We start from the raw sequence: 13914 nt of genomic DNA on the forward strand, positions 1-13914 counted from the left end.
GGACCAGCATAGTTTTATTGCCCGTGAACCAGGTCCCAACCTTTCAGCATGGTCATTTAGTATGATAGGTTCATTCTTTTATACAATTCATAAATATCTGACAAAAATTGGCACTTTCTAGTAATATGAAAGGCATAAATATTTCACATTTATCCATTGTGCTAGATGCTGTACAGACCTAGGAAGAGATGGTCCCTGTAACAAAGAGCTGTCTCAGTGTCATGTTAGCAGTATCTGGTCATTGGCTCTTCTTAGAGTATGTCTACACTGCAGCTGGGAGTGAGCTTCCCAGCCTGGGTAGACAGACTCATACTAATAGGACTTGTGCATGCTAAAAATAGCAGTGTGGACGCTGCTGGGTCCAAGCTTGGGTGACTAGCCCGAGTCTCTGCTAGTGCAGCAACATTCACACTGCTATTTTTTAAGCATGCTTGCTCAAGCTCCACTTGTGCAAGTCTGTCTACCCAGGCTTCATCCTTGCTGCAGTGTAGACATACCAGTAGGGGGCAGAATACTGGGGAGGATGGATGGCCAGGCACTCAGTAGAATCCTCAGGCGTCTTTTGCAGGTGTTGTTTTATCTTGGCTATTTGTGCCAGCTCATTTTTTTCTGCATCAGATATTTCCTTCCTAATTTTTTTAAATATTACAGTAGCACATAACCCCAGTCAAGGTTCAGGGTCCCATTGCAACAACAAAAGACAATGACTGCCCAGATAGCTTACAGTCTAGGTATCACATAAAACAGGATAGGTGGATGAAACAAAAGTAGGGCAGGGTTGCTCCACCTTTCATACCCCCTGTGACTGGGGTCCTAGTGGGGGCCAGCTGTGGTCACTCAGTTAGGATGAACTGCAACGAATGGGGCAGCTAAACCCCCAAAAGCTGGTGGATATTCCAATACTTAGATTTACCAAGTCAGCATAAAACAGCTTCTTTATTACCTTACTGGTTACTCAGAAGCCCAAACCTCATAGTTCCCTTAAAGTGATCCAACCTCAAGCCTCCATCCAGGTACCCATGTCAAATATGATGAAAATTTCTGTAAATCTTATTTCATCATGTAAAATAAAAGGTTCTACCAATCCCAAAGGATCGGACACATTCCCTCCCAGGTTAATGAATGTTTCCGATCTAACTGTTCTGTGGACTCCTATCAGGCCTGACACACTTAGTACACCTCACACACTACTGTTATAGTATTTATCTGTAAAGCTATCACATGTAGTATCAAATAAAAGCCGGTGACATCTGGTCAATAATATCATTGTGTGATGTATGGATGGATGGTGTGCATGGATACCCACTGGAGGACATCACCATCTGAATGCCCGTGGGTCAACCTGACTCTTGAAATGAAGACTTTTGGAGAATATAAGGAAAAGGAAATCTCGTTCCCCATCACTTAGGGAACAAAGAGGTCAGCGCTCTTTGTATCTATGAACTTTGCAGCTCTGAGGGTTGGCGATGCTGAAAAAGGGACTGTAGAAGTCAGAAAACTGCTTCAGACAAAAGCTTGGAGCCTGCTAAGGCTACATGTAAGTTCTTAGAAGCATGTTATTCTTTTGTTTGATTTACCTGTTTCTGTGTCTATGATCTCTGCTTAGTATCACTTAAATCTCTGTCTTTATTAATGAACTTCTCTTTGGTTTATTATAAATCCCACTCAGTGCTGTTATACTAAAGCAAGGAGGGCATCCTTTGCTGAGCCAGCAGACTGGTTTCTCTTCTTTCTCTTTGAGACAGCGGACTTGGTATTCTGTGGACATACAGTGACGGGGCTGGATCATGCAGAGGAATGCTCTTCCAGAGGGTTTGGGAAGTAGGTGCACTAAGAGTTCCCTACAAGGCAAGGAAAGGCCTGGCAGCGTCCTGAGGAGTTTGTTGGAAGCCGACACCCAGTCTAGCTGCAGCAAATCTCTCTCTCGCTTAGGCAGAAGGGTAACAAGGTGACTTATCGTTCTGGACAACTCAATAAAAGGTCACAAGGACACTACGTAGAAAGAGAAGTTACTGAGTGGAAGATAAATAGTGAAGTTATAAGGAGAGTCACTTCTCAGCTGCTGGCAGGTAGGGCCAGGATTGAGCCTAAAGGACACTCATAATGCGGTGTCAGATTCAAGGAAAAAGTCAAAGTAAAGTTCTGGTAGTTGAATTCCAACAGCATAAAAATCTTTCATGTAGTGAACCTCCTGTCTGTTTCATTTTATTGGGAGTTGTGCTGTTGTGATATCAAACTGCACAAGCACCTCTCTCCGCCCTGCCCCCACTCCCAGAATGACATGAAAGCCATCACTTTACTGAGTTATGTAGCTGTGCCTACAAAAACCTTAACAGATTGGACAACTGCCCGTAACAATGGGTCTATTTATGCTCACATAAATCACAGATCCCTTCAGAGCGCTGGTAAGTTTTTTGTTGATGTTGCTGCTGTTTTTGTTTTGTTTTAAACACAAAAGCAGAAATGGAAGATATTCCTAATTATCTGACCTGAGAATAATTATTTTGAAGTGTGAAACAGTGTGCTAGGCCCTTGTCACAACAACATGTGAAAAAAAAAACGATGCCTTATCTTGGATTGCAATTTGTTGTGAGATTTGTTTGAACGCAGCAAATGTACCATGAGGATTGATTCTTTAAGTTAACTTGGAGATATGGTTTAAAAGTATCAGGATTTGATGTTTATTGAACAGCCTAAAAACCATTAATCTTTGTAGCCAAAAGTCTGAGTACAGTTTCAAGCAGCCATTTATGTAAGGTTATTGTGACATTGTACTCTATATGATTTTATTAAAGTATGCTGATGAGTGTGAACATAATGTAACTAAAATATGCTTCATGCAAAAGGTCTCTTGTAAGGTATCATTACAAAGCTTATAATCTACTGAGTGTGATCATCCAATTTGTATAAATGTATCACTCTTGTATCTGAAACAATTGACTGTAGATGGCTCTGTTTTACTTGCAAGTCTTCCTGTATGTGTGTGTGCTGGCAAGTGGGTAATGAAATCTTTCAGTGACATGTGATCATGTCACCTGAACTGGATTCCATCTTTAACCTGGTGCTTTTCCATTGAGAAGGAGGGGGTGGGAACCTAGAGAGGGAGAAAGGATTCCCGCCTTGTGCAAAAGACATATAAGTGAGTGGAAGAGAACAAAGGGGATAGCCATCATGAGACACCCTCTAGCTACCACCTGAGCTAGAACAAGGGCTGTACCAGGGGAAAGGATTGTGCCCAGACTAGGAAGGTGTCAGGTTTGTGAAAGAAACTTATTGAAACATCTCTGAGGGTGAGATTTTAATCTATATTCAGTTTCATTACTGTACTAGACTTAGATTTGCATATTTTATTTTATTTTCCTTGGTAATCCACTTTGTTCTGTCTGTTACTACTTGGAACCACTTAAATCCTAATTTCTGTAGTTAATAAAATCACTTTTTACTTATTAATTAACCCAGAGTATGTATTAATACGGGGCGGGGGTGTGTGTGTGGAAGGGAACAGCTGTGCATCTCTCTCTCTCTATCAGTGTTATAGAGGGCAATTTATGAGTTTACCCTGCATAAGCTTTATACAGGGTAAAATGGATTTATTTGGGGTTTGGACCCCATTGGGAGTTGGACATCTGAGTGTTAAAGACAGGAAGACTTCTTAAGTTGCTTTCAGTTAAGTCTGTGTTGGAACAGACTAGTGGGTCTGGTTCAACAAGACAGGGTGCTGGAGTCCCAAGCTGGCAGGGAAAGCAGGGGCAGAAGTAGTCTTGGCACATCAGTTGGCAGTTCCCAAGGGGGTTTCTGTGATTGAAACCCATCACAGTTATTCTTTGCTAAAAAAATTGTCTATTTTGGTTTTGCTTTCTTCACACTAGAGCAGGTTTCCTGATTTGCACAGGATTTTTATTATGGAAGTCAGTTTGATGGTGATGTAGAGTTACGTTTCCTGCTTCGTTACCCAATGATTGCTATATTCTTAAGCAAATGGAGGAAAACTACCAGTCAGTCCCGTATGAAAGTCACCTCACACTGCATGAAAGAGGTCACTGTAATAACGATGGACTTTTCCAGAACACATTTACCAGTGCACCTGAAATGCACTTCCTTTAGGTGTCATCTCAATGACACAGGATATACAGCAATTGTTCTGGGGAACCAGAGGAGTGATGCTTCAGATGACTCAATGCCCTACTGCTAGATAACAAGAGCAGTCAGTCAGGGGAGAGCAACCTCATAAGATACCTGAATCAAGAAGGCCTCACACTAAAGAAGAATTTTGCAAGTTAATATCAGGTTTGTACAGGATAAGCTAGAGGGGCATGCATCTGTGCTCTGCAATTGTCTAGGCTGAGAAACTTATTAAAGGAGAGGGAATATAATGCCCTAGACACCCACTGCTCATCCAGGAGCTTAAAGATCTATGGCCATATCCATTGTTGCTGCACCTGACACTAGATAAGTAGAAACTATATATTCATTTCAATGTCCCTTACTAAACTACAAGTTGGAAGGCTTTCCTTTAAGTAATATGCAAACCCCCATCTGTTCCATGATTCTGTGACTGTACAATTTGTCACAGATTTCACTGCCAGCCACAGTCCTGTGTTTAACAATCTAAGGTTTTAGTTTAAAAAAAAAAAGTTTCAGCCCTCATGGTTGTGAAGAAAATATTGAAAAAGTGTAACTGAGGCAGATGTTGTCTTCCTGAGCCTGAAATCTGTTGGAAGCAATAGCTCCAAGAGGTGTGAATTTCCTCATTCATCTCAGTGGGTTAATGCAATTATGACTATTTAAATATTAACACTTAGCTATCTCACTGCTGATCAGTCTTCATTTTAGCAAGAACATCCACCTAATACACTTGTTAAACAATTCTGAACTGCCTCCCCAAACGCCAAAACTCCAACATGTCCCTTCCCAGTGGCCAAAAAAAATACAGCTTGCCCCCAGTGGCTTACATGATTCAAATCTGAATTGTCAGGATATAAGTCTACATAATACTGAAATAAGAAAGGGGGCGGGGGAGGTGAGGAGAGTGTAAAACTAAACAATTTAATATCAAGATAAATAGGCGCTACTGATCCTACTGTATTGTTTACCTTCACATTTAACTGCTTTAAAAGCACTTTCTAACATTTATCTGGAGCTGCTATATAATTCTGCCACACCAGAATGCTGCAGAATCCAGAGGCCCTGCCACAGAATTCTGGTCCAGCTTGCTGGAGTGTGCTCATGCCTTGGCTACGTAGAGTAAAAGGTGGCTCTTTTTAACAGCATCTAGTGGATTTCTTACTAAGCATTTCTAGAAAATGTAGTCTCTACAATTATGCTGTATGCAAGTATTCTGAATAATTCTGTCACCAGTTCTAAACAAATCAGGAGAATTGAGGTTTTTTTAAATTAAATTAGACTAAAATATGCAGTTCTCCAGTTGCCTGTAAGCCTGACTTCAGTACCGGGCAAACTGGTTGAAATAATAAGGAAAAATATTGTCAGACATATAGATGAACATAATTTGTTGAAGAAGAGTCAACATAGTTTTAGTAAAGGGAAATCATTCCTCGCCAATCTACTAGAATTCTTTGAGGGGGTCAACAAGCATGTAGACCCAGGGGATCCAGTGGATAATGTGTACTTAGATTTTCAGAAAGCCTTTGACAAGGTCCCTGTGATGGGGTTGGGACTCACCACCACAGTGCCTCCCACTGGTTACCTCCGGGAATTAGCTCAGTTCATGGGGATTGCCCTCTGCTGGTGGTGTCCCATCCGCCATCTGTTCCTTGCCGGTGTCTGGACCCACGTTGTCCCCACTCGGCGGCATCCTCTTCAGGCCACTGCCCTCCAGCAGTGCCCCCAGTCCATCCTCACCCCCTTCCACGGGGGGGAGGGGTTAGCAACCATCCGTGCACTGGCCTCAGTGGCCAACCACAACCTCCAGAGTCTAGCTCCTTGTCTCAAGGGCCGGTTGCAGTTTGTTTGAGCCACTTTACTGCATGGCCAGGTGCAGTACAAGGGGGAAGGGGGGGACCCAGGCCCACCCACTACTCTGGGTCCCAACCCAGGGACCCTTTAGTGGCAGCCTCCCTGCCCTCCTTCTCTCCCCTTGTCCATCTGTCCCTGGGCCACTTTCCCTCTGGCCCCACACACCCTCTAGGCCCTTTCTATCAGGGCCTGCAGTCTGGCAGGTATTGGGCTGGAGCCCTACCATGCTCCCCCGAGCCTGCCCAGCACTGCTCTGTCCAAGGTGCTGGTCTCCTGCTCTGGAGACAGACCTTCCTCCCATGAAGGTCTGGGACACACTGCCTGCTGCTCTTCTGGACAGCCTTTATATATGGCCAAGCTGAGCCCTGATTGGCTGTCTCCAATCTCGGCACTGATTGGCTCTCAGTAAGCCCTTTCCTGATTGGCTGCCAGCCTGCACAGCCTCTCTGGCCTACTCTAGCCCCCTCTCACATGGGGGTGGGGCATCTGGTCCACCACAGTCCCTCACCAAAGGCTCTTATGCAAAGTAAGCTGTCATGGGATAAGAGGAAAGGCGCTCTCATGGATTGGTAACTGGTTAAAAGATAGGAAACAGAGAGTAGGTATAAATGGTCAGTTTTCAGAATGGAGAGAGGTAAATAGTGGTGTCCCCCATGGGACTAGTCCTATTCAACATATTCACAAATGATCTGGAAAAAGGGGTAAAAACAGTGAGGTGGCAAAATTTCCAGATGATATAAAATTACTAAAGATAGTTAAGTCCCAGACAGACTGCAAAGAGCTACAAAAAGATCTCTCAAAACTGGGTGACTGGGCAACAAAATTTAATGTTGATAAATTCAAAGTAATGCACATTGGAAAGCATAATCCCAACTATACATATAAAATGATGGGGTCTAAATGACCTGTTACCACTCAAGAAAAAGATCTTGGTATCATTGTGGATAGTTTCTGAAAACATCCACTCAATGTGCAGCGGCAGTCAAAAAAAGCAAACAGAAAGCTGGGAATCATTAAGAAAGGGATAGATAATAGGGCAGAAAATACATTGCTTCTATATAAATCCATGGTACGCCTACATCTTGAATACTGTGTGCAGATGTGGTCGCCCCATCTCAAAAAAGATATATTGGAATTGGAAAAGGTTCAGAAAAGGGCAACAAAAATTATTGGAGGTATGGAACAGCTTCCGTATGAGAAGAAATTAATAAAACTGGGATTTTCAGCTTGGAAAAGAGACTGCTAAGGGGAGATATGATTGAGGTCTATAAAATCATGACTGGTGTAGAGAAAGTAGAAAAAGAAGTTTGTTTACTACTTCTCATAACACAAGAACTAGGGCCCCCAAATGAAATTAATAGGCAGCAGGTTTAAAACAAATAAAAGGAAGCATTTCTTCACACAACGCACAGTCAACCTGTGGAACTCCTTGCCAGAGGATGTTGTGAAGGCCAAGACCATAAGAGTGTTAAAAAAAGAATTAGATAATTCATGGAGGATAGGTTCATCAATGGCTATTAGCCAGGATGGGCAGGAATGGTGTCCCTAGCCTCTGGTTGCCAGAAGCTGGGAATGAGCAACAGAGGAATGGATCACTTGATGATTACCTGTTCTGTTGATTCCCTCTGGGGCACCTGGCACTGGCCACTGTCGGAAGACAGGACACTGGGCTAGATGGATCTTTGGTCTGACCCAGTAGGGCCATTCTTATGTTCTTATGCTTGCAGTATCTGGTGATCCTGATGTGAATAATTTTAAGATACAAGAGGCACCTGAGTCCCTAATTGGCTCTTCTACTTTAATGTCACACCTGCTGGCTCTGCTTTTGGAAATGAGAAATTTCATTTAGGATTGTAACTACTGACGCATGAACTTGTAAAACAATCAGCATTGGACTTCACTTCAGGAAGAGAGATTAAAAAAACAAAAACGACTTGTCATACCTGTAAATGGAAAAATCTGTTGCACAATAGCTCTTAACTTCATGAACTCCTTGAACATACATTCCTTTCTATGCAAACGTACTAGAGTGCAGGCGTCATCAGATATCTGACTGCTCTAGCATAAGGTTCTCTAATTGTCTGCAGTGCCTTGATTTAAGTTAAGCACAGTCATGGAGCATCTCAGTGATCAGGGAATCTATGATGGAGCCATCCACACTCAGTGACAATCACAGTTGTTTGTTTGTTTCTCCCATTATCTGTGATTATCCCTTTAATCTCCTTGCAAATTAAGCCCACTGAAATAAAACAACATTAATCTTCTGAGAGCAATGCATAGTACAGGAATGCTATACATAATATAGCCGTTCAAGCCGAAATTAGGGTAAACAAAAGTTAAGGGGAAAAAACCACAGGTAGAAATTAAATTGCAAAGAACTCATTTCTCTTTATTGTAGTTCAGTAAGACACGCTTGAGCTCTGCATCCCAGAGAACAGTTTCTTGGTTTTTTTTCCTGATTTTTATCATCTTTTTGACAAAAACAGTCATTAAAAGAATCTATTCCCAACTTGGAATCCAGGTGCCATTTCCAGTGGTTTAAATGCCATGGTTCCTTCTACTGAAGGATGCAAATTTTTTTGTTCCTAATGATCTTCTCACAGCTTCCTCCATCCTTAATTTTTTTGACTGCTTCCACGATCTAAAAATCAAACCAAGACAGTAATACATCAGAATCGAAACGGCTATAGTTTTAGTGACGGAGTGGGCAGCCCCCACGTCATCAGGCAGGAAGGGGTTAATGAACTGCCCTGAGTTCCAGAAATTAGACTAGCTCAGGCTTGGTTTACTGAAGTTCCTTTGGAATTAAGATATCTATGAATATTCTAAAACATTGCTCTCCATTTGGATTCCAGGGGCTTTTCCCACCATTACTATCTAATTCATCTGCCTACACATCTGCCAATGGATTTAGCGGTCCTAATCTGGGCCTCCTCTCCCCTCACTGTGATGGAATCCCCTTGATGATACTTCTGGTTCAGTGTAACAGCACACAGCTTTGACAGCTTAATGCATCAAGTGCTAAGTAGCAGCACTATTTTTTTAAATCTCACCTTATAAAACATCCTTTCTTCTTCAGCCTGGGACTAAGGTGTATATAGCATTTTGTGATGTATGCATAATAAAAATAACGACTTATTGTGACTGGCCAGGAGACAATTGGAGCTAGCTGCTAAGCTGAATGCTACTGGTAGGGGTGGGAATGGCAGTGAGAAGAGCATGTGGTGTAGCTGACACTGGGAAGGAGGCTGTGCACAGGCTATGCTGGGAGGTGAAGTAGCCACCACCAAATGCTGCCGGCGGGGGAAGGAGAGAACTCTGCTGAAAGGGAGGGGAAAGCAGCCTGCAACATCTGGTTTGAGGAAATTGGCTGTTCAGCTGCAACAGGGGTGTGGAACAGGAAAAGGCCTGCTTCTGTCTGTCTGGTAACATCTTTTAGGGGTGGCCACCCAGTGCTTGTCAAAAGCACTGGAATTTACTGATGGTAACCCTCCTAGAAAAGGTGGGCTGCCATTGGCTAAGGGCTGCTGACACCCATGCATGCAGGAATATGACTAACCCTTCTAGCTTCTCCCCACAGTCTGGGCCCTTTATCTGTGACCATATTTTTTTTTTGGCAGTGGGTCAGTCAAGCTACTGTCTTTCTGTGGGGTGATGCACAGGCACATTTGCTATCTGAGACCATAGTATGCAGTCTAACACCAACATTCAGAACTTACATCTTCTGAAAAAGGAAAGCCAGAGGTTTCGATCTTAGAAAATATCAGCTTGCCATTTATCTTCACTTCAAAGCTTCCTGCAAGAGAGAGATTTTCAGGTGCTGTTCTAACAACATTTGTTGGGCCCATTTCTAATTAATAATGGTCTACCTCAATTGAAACCCCACCTCCCTGCCCAATGTTTTGGGGAAAATCAGCTTTTGCATGTGAAACTGAACTCTGGGTTGGATCCGGTCTTTTATACAACTAATACTTTTTCCATGTGACCATCAGCATATCTTATATGTTAACACACTAATGATGATGCAGCATTATGGCATAAACAGCAAAAAGCAAGATCAGGACTTCCCTATGATTAATATACAGTTTAACTGAAACTCCAATTGATGATCGTGCTTATACATTTTCTACACGACTTAGTAGCACTTAGTACTATTAATAAAGCCTGTGTATTATTGCAATATCTTACCTTTCCTGCCCACTTCATCTGAAATCTCCGCATCAGGAACTTGCTCCTTGATTTTCTTGGCAAGCTCCTGATAACGGGCTGCGTACCCTCATCCTCCACTATAAAACAAAAGAGACACTAAAGGTTTAGCATCTATAAATTGCTAATTAGCTTTAGGTTGGCAATTATGGATTAAGGATACATAGTTATATTGGAATTTCTAGCATAAATTTACAAAGTGAAATTCTAGCCCAATTGAAGTCAGTGTCAAAACTTGCATCAACTTCAGTGGGGCCAGGATTTTACCCAAGTCTTTTCTTACAGTGAGAGTATCATCTATGGTCAGTCACACTCTAGGATCAGCAATGTTGCTGTGCTACTAAACAGCAACACTACTAAACTGATTTGGGAATTTCTAGTGCTTATTTCTCCAGGGAGACACTTCTGTAATCACAGACTGGTGATTACAAACCTGTAAATTTACCAGTAATCTGTAGGTTTAAGGTTCCTTTATTGTTGCAGGCTGATATGTGCTAACTTACCAACTAATACAGTCTTTCTCAGATATTTCTTAAAACTACTTATAAATTCCCCTCCGGTAGGATTAAGTTTTATTTTTAAAGAGTGTGGGTGTAATTTATTTTCTTCTCTATGAAAAAAGGTGTGGTTTTAAAATAAGCTAATTAACATGTGTTAAAACCCTACTGTGTTACGGCAATTTGTATTTTAACACAAACAACAGGTTTCTTGGAAACAGAGACTGCTTCATAAAAGGAGGAAATCTTAGATGTGTTTCCAAACTGGTCTTCTGGAATTTGCATATGAGCCTTCTTTTGTGGTGACCAGTTTAAGAGGTTTTCTGATTGCCTACTCCAATTCAAGAGTCATTGCTGGCTAAGTTTTCTAAATTTTTGTGATTCTAGTCTAACGGAGGCAAAGATCTGAATATAGCAACGATGTTGCTCCTACTGCAACTTCTTGGGCAGATTATTAGGAGAGCCCAAAACTACATTGGTTATGGTTACTTTGTAATTGCCACACAAAATGCACTTTAATTTAGGGCAGTCTATTTCTGAGGTTCTCAAGAACCTCTCCCAAACAAGACATGCATGAGAAGAGTTACATAGGCAGGAATAAGATGAGATAGACAAGAACAAGGACAATACACAAAATGGGCAGAGGGAAGAGAAATGGAAAAGGGAAGGTGTTGGTTTTAAACCATGTAGGATACACCTTAAATATAATAATTAGCATTAGCAGATCTATTAACAAATGATGTACCTACCAACTCTGATTCATCTTCAGAACACTTCTGCTGAGATAGTTAAGTGCTATAACTCCCATATTACAAATAGGGAAACTGAGGAAAAGAAGTGAAGTGATTTGGGAGTAAGGAGCAGAGTGGGATTTTAACTCAGGATTTCCTGACTCCCATTCCTGTTTATTCCTCCAGCCCACACTGACACCACCTAAATTTACATCAACCAAGCAGGCAACATTATAGTGCAATTCTGGAGATATGCACAAAGTGACATTTTATTCAGCGTCTGCATTCCACAAAAAAAAGTATAGCCCTTTTCTATAGAGTCAAACACACTGTTATTCATACTATATTCACACAATGACTCATGGCAGCCGCAAAAACAAGGCATAGGGAGGAAGCAGAAATTAAGAGTGATACTGAAAGTTACTGTAGATTAAAAACTTTAAAATATGATTTTGTCCCTTGTACAAACAAGCAGAAGTCTATTTTACATTCTTCTCAATGAACTGCTGAAAAAATATACTTTTTTTAAAAAAAAACCAGCATATATATATATTTTGATTTATATATATATATATGCCAATGAGAATTTTGATCTCTCTCTCTCTCTCTCTATATATATATAAATCAAAATTCTCATTGGCTAGTACTAATCTGAGATACTAAAATGTACAGAACCAGCATATGTATTAATGTTAGATGTTTAACCCTATTTTGTGAAATCCAAACTAAGGCCCAGATCCAATCAATAGCATCTAGGCAGACTGCAGAGCATGGGAGCAGCAAGTCCACCTCTATGCTGAAACCGATTGTTAATTTTCCACACAAAAAACTCATAAAAAGGAACATTAACTATAAAAAGAGAAACAGTTGCATAATATCCAGAAGCCTCTCCAGAAGTGTCATTAGTACAATACATTTTAAAAATTTAAGTGATCTCTTACCAGTATTCAACATGCACTGTTACTCCCATGCTTTCTGTTAAAATCTTTTTTTCCTCTTGCGGTTATAAATTGTGTGGTACTGATTTAGAAACAACCAGAAAAAACTGGGTAGCTGTGGAAAAGTGCAGTCACAGGCTGAAAAACAAGTGCCGCTCCTCTCCCAGGTCACATGGCTGCTCATCGGTAGCTAGGGAACCAGCCCTCTCGGTGGACTCACCTTTTATGTACTTTCGTGACAGTGCAGTTAGATTGTTTAGCTCTGACATACATCAGCACCTAAATACTGCAAGGGGACAGTCCTTAATACCTTCTGTCACATTGGGCTGATTGTTTTATTTTAAATTAAGTTAATAACATTAAAATGTTCGGGATGAAAGTGATATTGATGGCTGAGGAAGTGAGATTGCACTTTATTTTACAGGAAGTTGAGTCAACAGCAAAGAAAATGCCTAGTCATTTTATGATCATATAGTATGCAGATTAGTCCATCAGAATACTTTTAAAAAAAAACAAACAATGAAAAATATTGGAAAATCTAGCTGAATGTGTCCGCTAAAGAATATATTCTGGGGAAAATATTTCTTTAATTGTGTAAAGTCAACAACAAAAGCTCCTACACTATGAAGATCAATTCAGGGTTCCATATTTTCATTATAAAGGAAAAGGGAAAATTTTAATACATATATCTTTTAACAATAGTTTAAGAACATACTAAAATCAGTTAATTGCCATTTGTTTTCAGATGGTTCAGAACAATTCTCCTGAATTCCTGGAATAGATTTTAATCTTTTATTTTAAAAAAATGTAGAAACTTGTTGAAAATATGGACTTTCAGTATTGCACCTATTTCTCCTGTCTGATATTTTAAAGTATGCTGTGGATAGTTTAAAGCAGTGGTCTGAAATCTGAGGTAAAGGCACCAACTATGGTGAATTGTGAATCTGTTTTCAGGGATAAGGAAAGGATGTTGAATATTTGCTGAATCATCTATTCAGTCATGGAGAAAAAGTAAACTTTACACACTTAAATTTAAACCTAGTCATTTTCCTAAGTTATGATCCTGATCCCTCCCCCTCTAAATTTAGCTCAAACCAAAGCAATTAGCATGGAATATCATGCACGTTCCAACGGGGAGAATTAGGTTAGATAATTTGAGGTTAGTGAGACAATGCATTTGGCATTTAAGAGTATTAAAAATTAAGGGCTATTCACTTTTGAAAAAGTCCTGCTATTTTTTCACCTCATCTCAAACAGCTTGGGAAACAGTTTGCATTAATTTTTGTTGTTGTTGTTGATCTCAATTAGCACCTTAAGGAATATTTTTGAAATTGTGATTTTCTTTTCTTAATTCTGGAATTGGAGCCACAGAAAGGCAGAAAGAGGTGGGGCGCGGGCTTGGGGGAAAGGGTGGAATGGAGGCGAGGAGGAGGTGGAGGGTGGGGTTGCCCCAGGCCCCACACCCTCCCTATGGACAGCCCTGTCTGGAATTATTTTATATTTTGTCTGGCACTTAGAAACCTGTAAATCTTATGACACAAATGTGTTCTCAAGCTGGCAATGTAC

At 40.9% G+C, this 13914-nt stretch overlaps 1 protein-coding gene across 1 annotated transcript; it reads right to left on the reverse strand.

Moving 5' to 3' along the window:
• Window positions 1-8338: 8338 nt before the first annotated feature.
• On the reverse strand, window positions 8339-10252 carry LOC123344317 (migration and invasion enhancer 1-like; the record flags this gene model as incomplete). Its single annotated transcript, XM_044980403.1, has 3 exons — window positions 8339-8617; window positions 9696-9772; window positions 10165-10252. Coding segments are annotated over 3 exons (249 nt in total), but the record flags the coding sequence as incomplete, so codon positions are not given.
• Between the last annotated feature and the right edge of the window lie 3662 nt (window positions 10253-13914).

The sequence above is a fragment of the Mauremys mutica genome, chromosome 11, assembly GCF_020497125.1.
Source record: "Mauremys mutica isolate MM-2020 ecotype Southern chromosome 11, ASM2049712v1, whole genome shotgun sequence".
NCBI lineage: Eukaryota > Metazoa > Chordata > Testudines > Geoemydidae > Mauremys > Mauremys mutica.